Source organism: Cinclus cinclus, chromosome 28 (genome assembly GCF_963662255.1).
Source record: "Cinclus cinclus chromosome 28, bCinCin1.1, whole genome shotgun sequence".
NCBI lineage: Eukaryota > Metazoa > Chordata > Aves > Passeriformes > Cinclidae > Cinclus > Cinclus cinclus.
The window spans coordinates 6080722-6097077 of NC_085073.1; the positions used below are offsets into that span (position 1 = coordinate 6080722).

The 16356-nt window shown below is 41.6% G+C and overlaps 1 protein-coding gene across 2 annotated transcripts in view; it reads left to right on the forward strand.

The window, feature by feature from the left end:
- The window catches only part of CRTC1 (CREB regulated transcription coactivator 1), a 45103-nt gene that overhangs the window by 26942 nt on the left and 1805 nt on the right, over positions 1-16356 (forward strand). For both annotated transcript variants that reach the window (XM_062510125.1, XM_062510126.1), the window contains 7 exons: positions 23-108; positions 509-552; positions 2851-3071; positions 6174-6307; positions 7079-7333; positions 9180-9281; positions 14726-14812. In XM_062510125.1, coding sequence (XP_062366109.1) covers positions 23-108; positions 509-552; positions 2851-3071; positions 6174-6307; positions 7079-7333; positions 9180-9281; positions 14726-14812 — 929 coding nt within the window. The remainder of the gene's footprint in view (positions 1-22; positions 109-508; positions 553-2850; positions 3072-6173; positions 6308-7078; positions 7334-9179; positions 9282-14725; positions 14813-16356) is intronic.

Sequence of the window (16356 nt, forward strand, 5' to 3'; positions counted from 1 at the left end):
TTTTTTTTTAATTTTTATTTAGTTTTATTATTGACTGTCCCTGGAATGGAAGAAACCACCTCTGATGCAGACAAAACCCTCTCAAAGCAAGGCTGGGACAATAAAAAGGTGGGAATTGCACCTTTCAAAGCATAAAAATTTCATTTTCTGAACATATTTAGATAAAAGAATGCTTTAATGACTGTCAGTATTCATAAACAACTCGAGGAGATTGGAGATTAAACATCAGGTTTTTAAAAAAATGTTAATAAACAATCCATCAGAAAGGATTTTATGTGTGTGTGAATGCACAGGTTTGGATCTAGGAGGAGAAACTCTTGAAATTTCAGATTTTTTTTTTTTTTTTTTGTTAACCAGAAAAAAAAAAAAAAATAAATCATAAATATCTTCTAAGAGCTCCCAGATCTTAGACAGAAATGATGAAATTAAATTGATTAATTGAAATATCTCCAAGGCAATCCCCTCCAGCAGCATCTTTGCTTTTCAATCTCTCTCCCTTTTATTTCAGACTGGGTCGTCGAGACCTAAATCCTGTGAAGTTCCAGGAATCAAGTGAGTTCTCAGCAATTTTATTTTTATTTTAAGAGCACTGAGATCTTGAAGAAAAATTGTGGATTGAATATTCTTAAATATCCTGTTCTTTTGGTATTTTCTAGGTACAAAACAAGAGCCTCTGAGGGTCAGAAATGCAAAAAAAAAAAAAAAAATAAAATTTTCCTGAAGGAATTTCTTGTTAAAAATGATTTTTAAAAGCTGAGAAATAAATTTTGTATGGAATTCCTCGTGAAATGTATTTTTAAAGGTTCAAAAATATTTTCTTTATGGAATTTTCGTGTTAAATATATTTTTAAAAGCTCAGAAATATCTTCTTAATGAAATTTTAGCATTAAATACATTTTTAAAACCTCAAAAATATCTTCTTAATGGAATTTTCTTGTTAAGAGGGTCAGAAATATCTTCTCATTGAAATTTCTTGTTAAATAAATTTTTAAATTAAAAGCAAAAAAATTAAATTTAAAAAACAAAATTAAAAGATTGAATTTAAAAGCTCAAAAACCTTAATGAAATTTTATAGTTAATTGCATTCTGAAAACCTCAAACATATCTTCTTAATGAATTTTTTGTTCAATAAATTTCTAAATTAAAAGCTAAAAATTAAAAAAAAATTAAAATTCTAAGTTTAAAAGATCAAAAATCTTAATCAAATTTTCCAGTTAAATACATTCTGAAATCCTCAAAAGTGTCTTCTTAATGACATTTTTTGTTGAGTAAATTTCTAAATTAAAAGCGAAAAAATTTAAAAAAATAAATTAAAAATTAATTTAAAAACTCCAAAAAACATCTCTGTTTAAAAACATTCTAAAACGTCAAAAATACCTCCTTAATCACATTTCCTGTTACATAAATTTGTAAATTAAGAGCAAAAAAATTAAAAATAAAATTTAAAAATTAATTTAAAAACTCCAAAAAAATTCTGCTTAAATACATTCTAAAAACCTCAAAAATAGCTCCTTAATGACATTTTTTGTTACGTAAATTTTTAATTAAGAGCGAAAAAGGTTTTAAAAAAATTTTTAAAAATACCTTCTTAATGACATTTTCTGTCACAGAAATTTCTAAATGAATCACAAAAATATTTAAAAATAAAATTTAAAAAATTAATCAAAAAAATAAAAAAAATTCTGCTTAAATACATTCTAAAAACCTCAACTAAACCTCCTTAATGACATTTTCTATTACAGAAATTTTTAAATTAAGAGCAAAAAAATTAAAAATAAAATTTAAAAATTAATTTTAAAACTCCAAAAAAATTCTGCATAAATACATTCTAAAAACCTCAAAAGTACCTCCTTAATGACATTTTTTGTTATGTAAATTTTTAAATTAAAAGCAAAAAATATTTTTAAAAAATGCCTTCTTAAGGACATTTTCTGTTATGCAGATTTCTAAATGAATCGCGCAGAAATTAAAAATAAAATTTAAAAATTAATTTAATAACTCTAAAAAATTCTGTGTGAATACATTCTAAAATCCTCAAAAGTATCTTCTTAATGACATTTTTTATTATGTAAATTTTTAAATTAAAAGCAAAAATTATTTTTAAAAAAATGCCTTCTTAAGGACATTTTCTGTTACGTAAATTTATAAAGGAATCGCGAAAAAATTAAAAATAAAATTTAAAAAATTAATAACTCTAAAAAAATTCTGCATGAATACATTTTAAAACCCTCAAAAGTACCTCCTTAATGACATTTTTTGTTATGTAAATTTTTAAATTAAAAGCAAAAAATATTTTCAGAAAATGCCTTCTTAAGGACTTTTTCTGTTACGTAAATTTCTAAATGAATCGCGCAAAAATTAAAAATAAAATTAAAAAAATTAATTTAATAACTAATAAAATTCTGCGTGAATACATTCTAAAACCTTCAAAAATACCTCCCTAATGACATTTTTTGTTAAGTAAATTTTTAAATTAAAAGCAAAAATTATTTGAAAAAAATGCCTTCTTAAGGACATTTTCTGTTGCGTAAATTTCTAAGTGAATCGTGCAAAAATTAAAAATAAAATTTAAAAAATTAAGTTAATAACTCTAATAAAATTCTGCGTGAATACATTCTAAAACCTTCAAAAATACCTCCTTAATGACATTTTTTTCTATTACGTAAATTTTGAAATTAAGAGCGAAAAAAATTTAAAAAAAATTAAAAAAAAAGTTAAAAATTAATTTAAATCTCCAAAAAAAAAAATAAAAATCTGCTGAAATCCATTCTACAAACCTCCATCCGACCTGAAAGCTGAATAGATGACTGAATTTTATTTATTTATTTTTTTTTTTCCTCCTCCTCTCAGCATCTTCCCCTCGGCCGAGCAGGAGAGCGCGGCGGCGCTGATCCCCGGCGCGCACAACACGGGCGGCTCGCTGCCAGACCTGACCAACATCCACTTCCCATCGCCCCTGCCCACGCCCCTGGACCCCGAGGAATCCACATTCCCTGCCCTGAGCAGCTCCAGCAGCACGGGCAACCTGGCTGCCAACCTGACCCACCTGGGCATCAGCACTGCCAGCCAAGGTGAGCGCTCGCAGGGGCATCGGGAATGATGGGAGCTCCTTGGGGTGCACAGGTCCTGGGATTAAAGGGATCTGTGGGGTTACTGGGAGTTCCTTGGGGTGCACAGGTCCTGGGATTAAAGGGATCTGTGGGGTTACTGATCATTCCATGGGGTACAGAGACCCTGGGATTAAAGGGGTCTGTGGGGTTACTGGGAGTTCCATGGGGTACAGAGACCCTGGGATTAAAGGGATCTGTGGGGTTACTGGGAGTTCCATGGGGTACAGAGACCCTGGGATTAAAGGGATCTGTGGGGTTACTGATCATTCCATGGGGTACAGAGACCCTGGGATTAAAGGGATCTGTGGGGTTACTGGGAGTTCCATGGGGTACAGAGACCCTGGGATTAAAGGGATCTGTGGGGTTCCTGGGAGTTCCATGGGGTACAGAGACCCTGGGATTAAAGGGGTCTGTGGGGTTACTGATCATTCCATGGGGTACAGAGACCCTGGGATTAAAGGGGTCTGTGGGGTTACTGATCATTCCATGGGGTACAGAGACCCTGGGATTAAAGGGATCTGTGGGGTTACTGGGAGTTCCATGGGGTACAGAGACCCTGGGATTAAAGGGGTCTGTGGGGTTACTGGGAGTTCCATGGGGTACAGAGACCCTGGGATTAAGGGGATCTGTGGGGTTACTGATCATTCCATGGGGTACAGAGACCCTGGGATTAAAGGGATCTGTGGGGTTACTGATCATTCCATGGGGTACAGAGACCCTGGGATTAAAGGGGTCTGTGGGGTTACTGATCATTCCATGGGGTACAGAGACCCTGGGATTAAAGGGATCTGTGGGGTTACTGATCATTCCATGGGGTACAGAGACCCTGGGATTAAAGGGATCTGTGGGGTTACTGGGAGTTCCATGGGGTACAGAGACCCTGGGATTAAAGGGATCTGTGGGGTTACTGGGAGTTCCTTGGGGTGCACAGGTCCTGGGATTAAAGGGATCTGTGGGGTTACTGATCATTCCATGGGGTACAGAGACCCTGGGATTAAAGGGATTTGTGGGGTTATTGGTCATTCCCACCGGTACAGAGCTCCTGGGATCAGGGATTTGTGGGATCAGGGCATTTATGGAATTCTTGCTCCTTCCCCAAGGAAGTTTGGTCTCGTTGTTCCTTTGGGTTACATTGTACAGAAAAATAGAGATTTATATTTAATAGGATATTTTATGACATTTATTTTGTGTTCTTCATGCCCAAATCTGCTTTTTTGGGGTCTTTTTATTGTTTATTTTTAAATGGATTTATTTATTTATGTATATATGTGTTTACTTATCTATGTTTTCCTGTCTTGGAATTCCTTGTGCTGAACTCCAGCATTGCTTGTGTTATGGGAATATTTCCAGCACCCTTTTATTTCCATTCCTTTAGAACAGCAATTTTTTTTTCATTAGAGGATCCTTTTGGAGCCTATTATTGATGAACATTTAAATTATTAATTTCTATTTTTAAAGTAATTTCACTGATACTCAAATCATTATGAAGAGGATTTATTTTTTATTATCATTATCAGTGACAGTTGCAAGTCTGTTGATTCCTAGAATAGAAATGAGGAGTTGTATCCAAAAATACAAATATATTTCCTGTGCTGGGCAGGATTCCCTTTCTCCTGGACTGGGAGAAGGAAATGACTGTAACCAGGTTGAGGTGAGTTTGGGGAAAAAAAAAAAAGGATTTATTTATCCATTGGAAGGATTTGACCATTTGGGGACAGAGTGGGACAGCACTTCCAGCACCCTTGGAAGAATTTTTTGGTCTCCAAAGTTTCAGGCATGTGTTTAGAAATTAGGATTTAAGCCACAGTGGATCTCCACATTTTTTCCCCATAATTAGCAAAGTAAATGATATAAAGCAAAGTAAATAATACAAAGCAAAGTAAATGATATAAACCCAAACTGGTGAGTCTGAAACTGCTTTAAAACCATTCCCTGATCCATCCAAATTCAGAACAAATCCAAGATTTACTCCCTGATTTAATCCCAGCTTCTCTCTCGGGACGACCCCACACTTCACTCCTTACCCCCTCAGCGTTTTTTTTTGCTTTTCAAACAGATTTTCCCAACTTTTCCTTGCTGCTAAACCCTCAGTGGAGGTTCCTGACCCCTGGCACGTTCCAGAGCCCCGGGCTGTGCCCCAGGTGAGCCGGGCAGGGCAGCACCTGCCAGGTGTCAGGACTTGGATGCCCGCAGGTGTTGGGTCCCTCCTGCCCGTCCCTGGAGCCAAGGCTGGATTGGGCACCTACCTGGGCACCTGAGCCCCTTTTCCTGCTGCCTCCTGGCTTTCCTGGCTCCCTGGCATCCTGCCTGGATGCCCTGAGCCTTTGCCAAGTGCCCGGGAGCTCCAGGCTCTCCTGTGAGTTGCTGCTCTCTGGAGCAGCTTGACCTCACATCCCTGCCCTGGGTGACTCTGGGTGAAAGCACAAAAAAAGGTGAGGTTTCTAAACTCACAGATTTTTGGCTTGATCTGAACAGAATTATAATATTTGGGTTGTTTATCCTCATGTCCTGCTCTTGGGAGTGTAATGAACATTTCCTGCCCTGGTGTTCCATTAAAAACGGGGCTCTTCCTGCCTAACCAGTTTTGCTTCTGCTTTTTCCATTTAAGAGGTGTTTGCTTTTACAATACCTCAAGTGCCCTCTGATAAGCCTGGTTCCAGGATCTGTTATCTCATTCCCAAATGTTATTTCATTCCAGCCAAACAGAGCAGAACCTGTTTTCCCTGGGCTCGGCGAGTGCAGGTGTGCGAGCGCGCTGCCTGCGGTGTCTGGAACTGCTGAGGCTGCTCTGCCTCTTCCAATTCCTCATCCTGGCCACCAACCTGACCAACAGTGCCTGAGCTTGAGCCAGGACAACCCACAGGGCTCTTCCTCTCATCCTGATGCTCTTCAACCCGACAAAAATTAATTGCAAATCACCTAACGAGCTCCCGAGGCGCTTCCGGTGTTGTCCGCTCCGGCCGTTCTCTTTTTTCCCCCCCTTATTTAGGGAATTCTTTTGGGTGTAAATGTGAGCAGGGCTTTGCTGTGTCCCTGCTGAGGGTGGTCTGTTGTTCCCAGCAGGGATGACGACGACGCCAGCCCCGTCCCAGCACCGCCAGCCCAGTGTGAGCCCCCTGTCCTTGGGTGCAGACTCACGGCGACCTCAGTCCCAGCAAATGTCCCCCACGCTGTCCCCGCTGTCACCCATCACTCAGGTGGGAGTTCAGGTTTTCTGATCACATCCTCATTGCTTTCATCTGTTCAGGCTGGAAGTTTGAGCTCAAAGAGCTACAGGGATTTTTGGGAAGGAATTTCTGGCTGGGAGGGAAGGGAGGGAATGGGATGGAATTCCCAGAGCAGCCTGGATCCCTGGGAGTGTCCAAGGCCAGGTTGGACTGGGCTTGGAGCAGCCTGGGATAGTAAAAAGTGTCCCTGCCCATGGACAAGATGAGCTTTAAGGTCCTTTCCAACCCAAATCATTCCATGATTGTGTGATCTTCATCTCTTGTTCTGTAGTTTCCTCCTTTAAAGGTGTTCCTTAATTCAGAGCCTTAAAACAGGAGAGCTTTATAGAGATAACAGATTTTACTTTCTCTTTTCTAGAACTGTGATAAAAACCATCTCCTAGACCACAATTTTTATGTTGTCCCAAAAGTGAGATGCAAAATTTGAAAGCCATTTCTCTAATTTGTAAGAGAAGCTGGATTAACTTTTAAAATTTATTTTATTGTGGCTCTGTCTCTGCCCAGTTTGGTGATTTCTAACCTTGAGATTCAACTGGTCGTATAAAATACCAGTTTATACAGGATAATTTGGGTTGGAACTTTAAACCTCATCCAGTCCACCCCTGCCAGGGGCACAGGAGCATCTCAGAGCAGTTCCTTGACTCTCTGAACCTTTGGGTGCCATTTTTACAACGCAAACCTTCCCTTGGTGTGAACAGGAATTCCCTGCCAGCCTGGCTGATCCTTCTCCTTCTCTTGCAGGCCGTGGCTATGGATGCATTATCCCTGGAGCAGCAGCTCCCCCCTTACCCCTTTTTCACCCAGACCAGCTCCCAGCAGCAGCAGCAGCAGCCACCAGTGGCCAGTTCCTTGCCCCAGACCCCCCCTCTGCTGCAGAGCTCGGGGCTGCAGAGGGGTCCCCAGCTCCCCCCTCTGTCTGTCACGGTACCTTCCACCATCCCCCAGTCACCTCCAGGGAGCCAGAGCCAGCCCTCCATGGGAATCGACATCAACTCGGTGAGTTTGGGAAGGGCTTTCCTTGGGAAAAGGCTGGGAATGTGCACTGGAGGGTGGGAAATCAGCTTGGGCAACCCTGTGAGCGTGAGAATTTTAAGGAGGTTGAAGTAGATTTAAAGTGCTTTTGGTTGAATGTAGCTTTAAATGTTTTCTGGAGGTAATTTTTTATTAATTTTTTTCTCCCAGGTTTGATTAGAGCCAGTTTAAATCTATCAGCATTTACTGGGAGATTTTTCAGGGTGTTCAGTGTCCCCCCAACACATCTTGATACAGACTGGGGGAGCTCCCAGAGCCTTGAGGGAGAGTCCAGCTACAACAACCATTTTCCAATAAAATACCACCTGGAAAATTTATTTCCCACAAGTTCTTGAGAACCAGGTCCTTTCTGCAGTTTCACTAGTTTAGAACCCTTTTCTTTTGGGGAATTTTAGAGCATGTATTCCAAAATGAGATTTGTGGCTGTCTCCAGTGCCCAGAAGAATTGGAGCAAGGGTTTCTGGACAGATCCCTTTTCCTGCTTGTTAGGAAATGTTCTCAGCAGCTGAAAATCCCAAATGAGCAATCACAGAAGGGAAGAAGGGAAGTCCCAGCTCCTGCTGGGTCTGTCCCACCCTGGCAGTGCTGTGGTGACAGGAATGGCTTTGGGAATGAGAACAAATCAATTCTGTTGATCTGCACTCGATTGTGGATGGAATTTTGAACACTTGGTGCTCCTTGAGAGCAGCTGCTTCCCTTGCAGGATGGGAAGGGGAAGAGGGAAAGGACAATCCAGCAGTGGAAAGGATCCCACCCCACTCAAAATGTGTCCCTGTTCTGATTCTAATCCTCATGTAGCACCAGTGCAGACAATTCTGATCTCATCCTTTGCTTTCTGTGTTGCTTTCCTCATCCTAAACCTCTTTATGACCTGAACTTTTAGGCTGCTGTGCTTATCTTTTAAAGCAACTCAAGTAATTCCTAAATAAACAGATTTAAAGCCACTTTATCAAAAAGCCTTTGGAGCTGTCACAACCTCGCTGGCAAGGTTTTGTGAAGCAGACTTTGAAATTTATTTGAGGTTTGGGTGGCTGCTGACAGGTTGAATGGCAATGCAGAGCAAAAAGGGAAATTTTCTTGGGATTTACAGAATTTGGGGTCAAAAGTGGTAGTGCAGAGTTCTCCCACACTACAAATCTGGTTAAATTCACTGGATTGCAGGTTCTCCTCAATCATCCCTTAATTAATAATGGAAGCAAAATAAGAAGAGCTGGGCTACTCTTGATGATAATTAATTTAAATACCATTAATATTATTAATTTGTTCTGAACCAGGGTTCTTTATGATGGGGAAAAAAAATTAAATCTTTGAAAAATAACTTCTCGAGACACCTGAGGAGAGTATAAAAATCCCAGAACACAGTGTGAATTCCCTGAGGGTGCCTGCTCCATGTCCTGGGGTGCAGTGGAGTTTGGGGCTCTGTGGGACAGGTTTATCCTTCAGGTGTTCTCACCTGTGCTGTGCTGATGACACAGCTGGAGGCAGAGCACGGTCCCACTGATCACACATGTGGGAACTGAAGCACAAGTGACATCCTTTTGGAATTATTCCCATCTTCCCACACTTCTTTACCCTAAATCCTTGTCTGACCTGATAATTTTTTCATAATTTTGAACCGAACATGAGCGAGAACAGGCAGGAAATGCTCCCAGCTATCCCAGAGCTCTCCCCACCATCATTTTGAGCCCTCATTCACAAAACCCTGTGTTCCCACCCAGCAGGTGAAGAGGATGGCTTCTCCCAGCCCCATCAGTGCACAAGGTGTTGTTTTCCCTCGCTGGCAGGTGTTTAACTGTGTGTTGTTCTGTAGGCCTCACTCCAGCAGTACCGCAGTAATGCTGGCTCCCCAGCCAACCAGTCTCCCACCTCTCCTGTCTCCAATCAAGGCTTCTCTCCTGGCAGCTCCCCTCAAGTAAGGGACTCTGTGCTTCCACAGGCCTTGCTTCTTGTGTGTGTTTTGAGCTGGGTTTCTCCATCACTGCCCCATAGTTGTCTCACTGTGACTCCGTGTGTGCCTCATGCGTCACCGACGTCCCCATCTCCATCCCCGCTCCCACAGGGGTTCAGGAGCTGCTGAATTGCCTTTTTTTTTTTTTTCTTTTTTTTTTTAGTGGGCAGAGAATCACAGGATCAGGCTGCTGCTTGAATTTTTGGGGGACCTGCTTGCTTTGTTTGGGGGGCAGAACGTCCAGGTAGAAGCATTTCAATTCCCCAGGATCCCAGGGGAGCTGATGGGTGTGAGGTTAGGAGGGTGAGAAATGGGGAATTTCAGTTCCTCCTGCAGCAGGAAAACTCCTGGGGCACTACATATTTACACTAAATATCCCAAATTGATTTAGATCAGGATTTTTTGATGTGAGAGAAAACACTGGAGAAAATGCTCTTAAAATGAGCAGCTTGTGGCTGGCAGGGAATGGGTTCCCAGCACACTCCCTTGCATGCCAGCTGCTTTTCCTTGCTCTGCCTGTATCTCCTCACACATCCACATGTCCTGGCTGGAAATCACAACTTGGGGAAGTGTGTGATCCTCTGGAGGAGGATTTTCACCTGCCAAAAACCAGCAAAATTCGAGGGTGCCCCAATGTAAGAAAATGCATTTTCAGTGCCTGATGCTGCTGAGTGAGCCCCAGCTGGCTGCTCTGGAGAATCCCACCTGGAGAAAAGAAGTGCAGGGAATTCTTCCAGAGCATCACAAGAATCTGAAAATCCATTTTCTGTTTTCGTCACTGAATGTTGAAGGCTGTGAAAGGAGGATCCTTTGTAAAGGAGTGCTGCCCCTTCATGGTTCCCAGGCAGAAGCTCCAGGTCTCCTGCATTAGCCAGGTCATGGTAAGCTCAGCCTGGATCCGAGTGGCAGGAATTGGCTGCGTTTCCTTAACCCTGCCTTAATTGCTTCTTAACCTCTCTCTGTCTCTTCTACCTGCTTCTGTGAGTTCTGCTCTGTGTGCCTCCAAAGAACCAGCACTGTCCCCTAGAGCAGAGCATGCTGCAAACACTCAGTTCTCACTGGACAGCACGTCCAAATTTGGGGTTTATATTGATTTTTTTTTTTTAATGTTGATTTTTTTTCCCCATCTCTTTGATTTCTCAATCACTCTGGCTTGGTTTTGTCCCCACTGGTCAGTCCCAAGGACCAGAGCACACACTGGGCTATGATTTTTTTCCTGCTGGTTTTATCCTGTAAAAGCTTCCTCAGGTTTTGCTCTGTTTGACAGGGACACCACAACTCTGAGTGGAAGGCAGAGGATTTATTAATTCTACTCTCTGTAGTTTCAGCCTCTTAAATACTCACAGAATTCCTTAGTTCTGCTCAATTAAAACTGAGGTGGATTTGGTACCTCCAGGAATGACCCAAAAGCTGGTGGTGGTCACAAACATGAAACGTGGAGAGGAGAAAAACCAGTTTGGAGGAGAAATTTGGGTTTGGTGATGAAGATGGGGCAGCTGCAGGCAGCAGAATCCCTTTATCTGCCCAGAGTGAATGCAGATCCCTTCCAACAGCAGAAATTCCCTGGTGGAGCAGCCTGGCACTGCCTCCCCGTGCTCCTCTTCCTCCCGTGGATTTGGGATTTCATCCTCAGAGTACCAAAGGACATTCCCTAAACCACAAACCCCAGCTTTGATTTGTGTCCCACATCCACCACAGGTTCTTTTCCATGCTCCCACCTCTCCCAAACCCTCTGCTCCCGAGTCCCAGCTGTGTGTGTGTGTCCCACCAGTGCTCCCAGTCCCACAGGGCTGGGAGAGCTCTGCCTGCCCTCCCCAGCTCTGTGTTTGCATGGCTTCCACCCCAGTGCCTGCTCTCAGCCCTCATTCCCCTTCCACTCAGACACAAATATTCCTGCTCTGACCTGGAGAACCTGGTAGGTATTTTTAGATGGATCATCCCAGCCAGGGATTTCTGCTTTGGGATTGTTTTGTTGTTTCTATTTTTCCCCCCCCCCCCCCCCCCCCCCCTCCCCTCACAGTCACTCTATGAACCCCAGAAGAAGCTCTGGTGGCTCTCCAGTGGTTTTGGAGATGGTGTTTGCACAATGTTACTCCTGGAGTTGTTGATAAATTATTCTAAAGCTCTGAAATGTTGAAGGAATGACATTTCCAGTGGGAATTTTGGGGTTTTCTTGGGGAATTTCCGTGCTTGCATCTGTAGGAACCAGCACATTCCACAGGAGGAACAAATCCAGGCTGGGTTTGGGTAGCAGGCTCTGACCTGGACTTGCACAAGCACATTTTGCTCTCCTGTTGATTATTTCTCCTGTTCCCCAAAGTTTTTTTTGGGATAGGAACAGTGCTCGGTGAAACACCAAGATTTTAGGGATTGTCCTGATTTTGGGAATTGTCCTTTTATTCCCATTCTGTGGAATGAAACCACAGGAGTTAAAGGGACAAAATACCTTGATCTTCTTTGGAGCTCTCAAATAACCATTGGATTTTAGTGCTGGTTTTGCTTCCTGTCAAGTCTGTGCCATCCCAAAATTCAGATTTTCCTTGGGAACAGCTGGAATAGCGGACTTAGGTTGGTTAAAAAACCCCAAATTTTCTTTAAATTGCTTTAAGTGGTGCTTTGCTTTTCTCTTACCAGTGGCTCTCGTGGTATTTGTTCCTTTTTTCCCCCAAGTGTTGATGCCCAGGTGATAAATGGGAAAAGTGGCTCCAGTTCCAGCCCTTTCCCAGTTTTGGCTGCATGTGTGGAGCAGGGATTGTTGGGTGCTCTGGCTCAGGAAAGGGAATCCCAGATCTCTGGGATCCCAAAGCATCCCAGCAGGATCTGCTCAGCAAGGATTTTGCAGGAGGAGTTCCAGCCATGGGGTCTCAGGTTGGGAATTCCCTCCCTTGATCCCATTTATCCCAAACCATCCCAAAAACAGCCCAGGGGTCTGGCTGGAAGTGGGGAGGCTTTTAAGGAATATCTTGGTGCTTCTTTCCCCTCATGGAAAGAATTTGGCAATTTAGGTGTTTTTTGAATTATTTTGAAATATTTGTAGGTGGTTTTTTAAAAATATTTTTAAAACCAAAATATTTTTAAAATATTTATTTTATTGGTTTTTTTGGGGGGTCTGCAATCCATGCCTGTTCTGATCCTCCCTAAGCTTTTCCTGCATTTTCCATGCTAGGTTTTTAAGGAGGAAATTTGTAGCCTTCTGCTTTTGCCACGTGGATAAACCAGAGCTGAATTTTGTTCTCCGAGACTGAGAAATGGAAATTGTCTTTTATAGATGTTCTCTTTGTCAGTTAATGGTGGGGTTTTTTTCTGCTGCAGTATCAGGATTTGGGAATTTTAAATCACGAGTGATGCTAATTTATATCTGGCATTTTTTATCAGGATTAAAACATGGACCTCAAATTTCCTGATCACCTTTAGAATAATTAATAAATAATGGAGAATAACTGAGGGGGTGATTTAGGCTGAGGAATTCTCCTGGAATTCTTCACTGGGCTTTTCCTCCTGACCTCTCCTGCTCTGCAGCTCCCATGGAATGACTTCAGAGCAGGAATTTTGTGCTTTGAGGCTGCGGGTGCGGAACCAGAGCGGCTTCTCCGGCCTCAGCGCTGGCTTCCTCCACCCCAATCCCAACAAATCACACTTCCCACTCTGCTGTCCCTGCGTGATCCCAGTGCAGTGTCCTTGGCCCTAAATCCCCTTTTTCTGTCTGGTCCCTGCAGCCTCAGGGGCTCTGTGGTGCCCCAACCCTGTGGCAGCTGTGGGGTCCTGTGGGATTCCTTCTGCATCCTTTGGGATCTCCTGGGTCCTCTGGGATTGCTTCTGGAACCTTTGGGATCTTCATGGTCCTCTGGGATTGCTTCTGGAACCTTTGGGATCTTCATGGTCCTCTGGGATTGCTTCTGGAACCTTTGGGATCTTCATGGTCCTCTGGGATTCCTTCTGCATCCTTTGAGATTCCTTCTGCATCCTTTGGGATCTCCTGGGTCCTCTGGGATTGCTTCTGGAATCTTTGGGATCTTCATGGTCCTCTGGGATTCCTTCTGCATCTTTTGAGATTCCTTCTGGAACCTTTGGGATCTCCATGATCCTCTGGGATTCCTTCTGCATCCTTTGAGATTCCTTCTGGATCCTTTGGGATCTTCATGGTCCTCTGGGATTGCTTCTGGAACCTTTGGGATCTTCATGGTCCTCTGGGATTGCTTCTGGATCCTTTGGGATCTTCATAGTCCTGTGGGATTCCTTCTGGAACCTTTGGGATCTCCTGGGTCCTCTGGGATTCCTTCTGCATCCTTTGGGATCTTCATGGTCCTGTGGGATTCCCTCCTTCTCCCTGTGGATCTTGTGGGATCCCATGAGGGCCCTGGGTGATTCCCACCCTCTCTGTGTGGATTTCTCTGAGTTGGGATTTCTCTGGAATTCCCGGATTCCTCTGGAATTCCCAGATTCCTCTGGAATCCCCGGATTCCTCTGGAGCTGGGATTTCTCTGAAATTCGGATTTTGGAATTCAGATTTCTCTGAAATTTGGATTTCTCTGGAATTTGGATTCCTCTGGAGTTTGGATTCCTCTGGAATTCCCAGATTCCTCTGAAGTTGGGATTTCTGTGGAATTCAGATTTCAGAATTCAGATTTCTCTGGAATTTGTATTTCTCTGGAGTTTGGATTTCTCTGGAGTTCCTGGATTCCTCTGGAATTTGTATTTTGGAATTTAGATTTCTCTGGAATTTGGATTCCTCTGGAGTTTGGATTTCTCTGGAGTTTGGATTCCTCTGGAATTCCTGAATTCCTCTGGAATTTGTATTTCGGAATTTAGATTTCTCTGGAATTTGTATTTCTCTGGAATTGGGATTTCTCTGGAGTTCCCGGATTCTTCTGAAGTTTGTATTTTGGAATTCAGATTTCTCTGGAATTTGGATTTCTCTGGAGTTTGGATTCCTCTGGAATTTGTATTTCAGAATTTAGATTTCTCTGGAATTTGGATTTCTCTGGAGTTTGGATTCCTCTGGAATTTGTATTTCAGAATTTAGATTTCTCTGGAATTTGGATTTCTCTGGAGTTTGGATTCCTCTGGAATTCCCGGATTTCTCTGAAATTCAGATTTCAGAATTCAGATTTCTCTGGAATTTGGATTTCTCTGGAGTTTGGATTCCTCTGGAATTTGTGTTTTGGAATTTAGATTTCTCTGGAATTTGGATTCCTCTGGAATTCCCGTATTCCTCTGGAGTTTGGATTTCTCTGGAGTTTGGATTCCTCTGGAATTTGTATTTCGGAATTCAGATTTCTCTGGAATTTGGATTCCTCTGGAGTTTGGATTCCTCTGGAATTCCCGGATTCCTCTGGAGCTGCCTTTGCCGGGAGATCCGGGGGAGAATTTGGGGATTTTGCACCATAAAGCCTCTGTTTTGTTTTCAGCATTCTTCCATGCTGGGCAGTGTTTTTGGGGACTCCTATTATGAGCAGCAGATGACAGCTAGGCAGGCTAATGCCCTCTCCCACCAGGTGAGCAAATTCATCTCTCCCACCTCAAATTAACCCCAATTAACTCCTAATTAATTTTCTGTCACGTCCCCGTATTGTCCATGTAGAGTTTTCCTTCTTTTTTTGTTTGTGTTACTCTGCAGTTTTCTTGTTTTGTTTGTTTTTTTCCCCCTCCCCTCTTCTTTGTTCCCAATCCCGCTCAGGTGTTCTGCCAAAAGGAAAAAAAAAAAAAAAATTAAAAATATCCATAATAACAAAGCTTTTAAACATTCAGATAATGCCAGGCAGCTTTGGAAAGGGAAAAACAGTGAAAAGAAAATGTTAAATGGTGAAAATTAGCTTGAAAAAAAAAAAAAAAGTAAAAATAAGTTTTGGAGAGGAAAAATAGCGAGAATTTTAAAATGGAAATCAGCTTTAAAAGGGAAAAATAATGAAGTTTTTAAAATAATGGAAGATTTTAAAAAGGAAAAAATGAGGAAAATAATTTTTTTAAAATAATGGGAAACTAGAAAACAGAAAAATAATGACATTTGAAAGAGGAAAAATACTGAAAACCTTTAAGCAATGAAAATGCATTTTAAAAATAAAAAAGAATGAAAATATATTTTTAAAATAATGAGAATCAGCTTTAAAAATACTAAATTTTTGAAATAATGACCTTTTAAAATGAAAATTTTATCAAGCAAAATTATGAAATTAAAATTTAAAATGACAAACCTACACTTTTAAAATAATGAAAATAATTCAAACAGAATTTACGACGCTGAAAATTTTTAAAACTAAACATCATGGAAACACATTGAAAAATTAAAATAATTAACTATTTCAAGCTCCACATTTCTGGCTGGAGTTGCAGTTGGGAAAGAATTCCCTTGTAGGCAATGACAGGATTGACTCAGAAATTTGGGAATAACCCATGGCTGGTTTTATCTGGGAATAACTCATGGCTGATTTAATTTGGGAAAAACCCATGGCTGGTTTAATTTAGGAATAATCTGAACCTCCCTTGGTTTGGCAAACCAGAGCTTGGATTAATTAAATGATTGGGATGTGTCCTGGATTAATTCAGTGAGGGGATGTGTCCTGGATTAATTCAGTTATGGGATGTGTCCTGGATTAATTAATTAATTCAGTGAGGGGATGTGTCCTGGATCAATTAATTCAGTTATGGGATGTATCCTGGATTAATTAATTAATTCAGTGAGGGGATGTGTCCTGGATTAATTAATTCAGTTATGGGATGTGTCCTAGACTAATTCAGTTATGGGATGTGTCCTGGATTAATTAATTAATTCAGTTCTGGGATGTGTCCTGGATTAATTAATTCAGTGAGGGGATGTGTCCTGGATTAATTCAGTTATGGGATGTGTCCTGGATTAATTCAGTTATGGGATGTATCCTGGATTAATTAATTCAGTTATGGGATGTATCCTGGATTAATTAATTCAGTGATGAGATGTATCCTGGATTAATTAATTCAGTGAGGGGATGTGTCCTGGATTAATTCAGTTATGGGATGTATCCTGGATTAATTAATTCAGTTATGGGATGTATCCTGCAGGGAA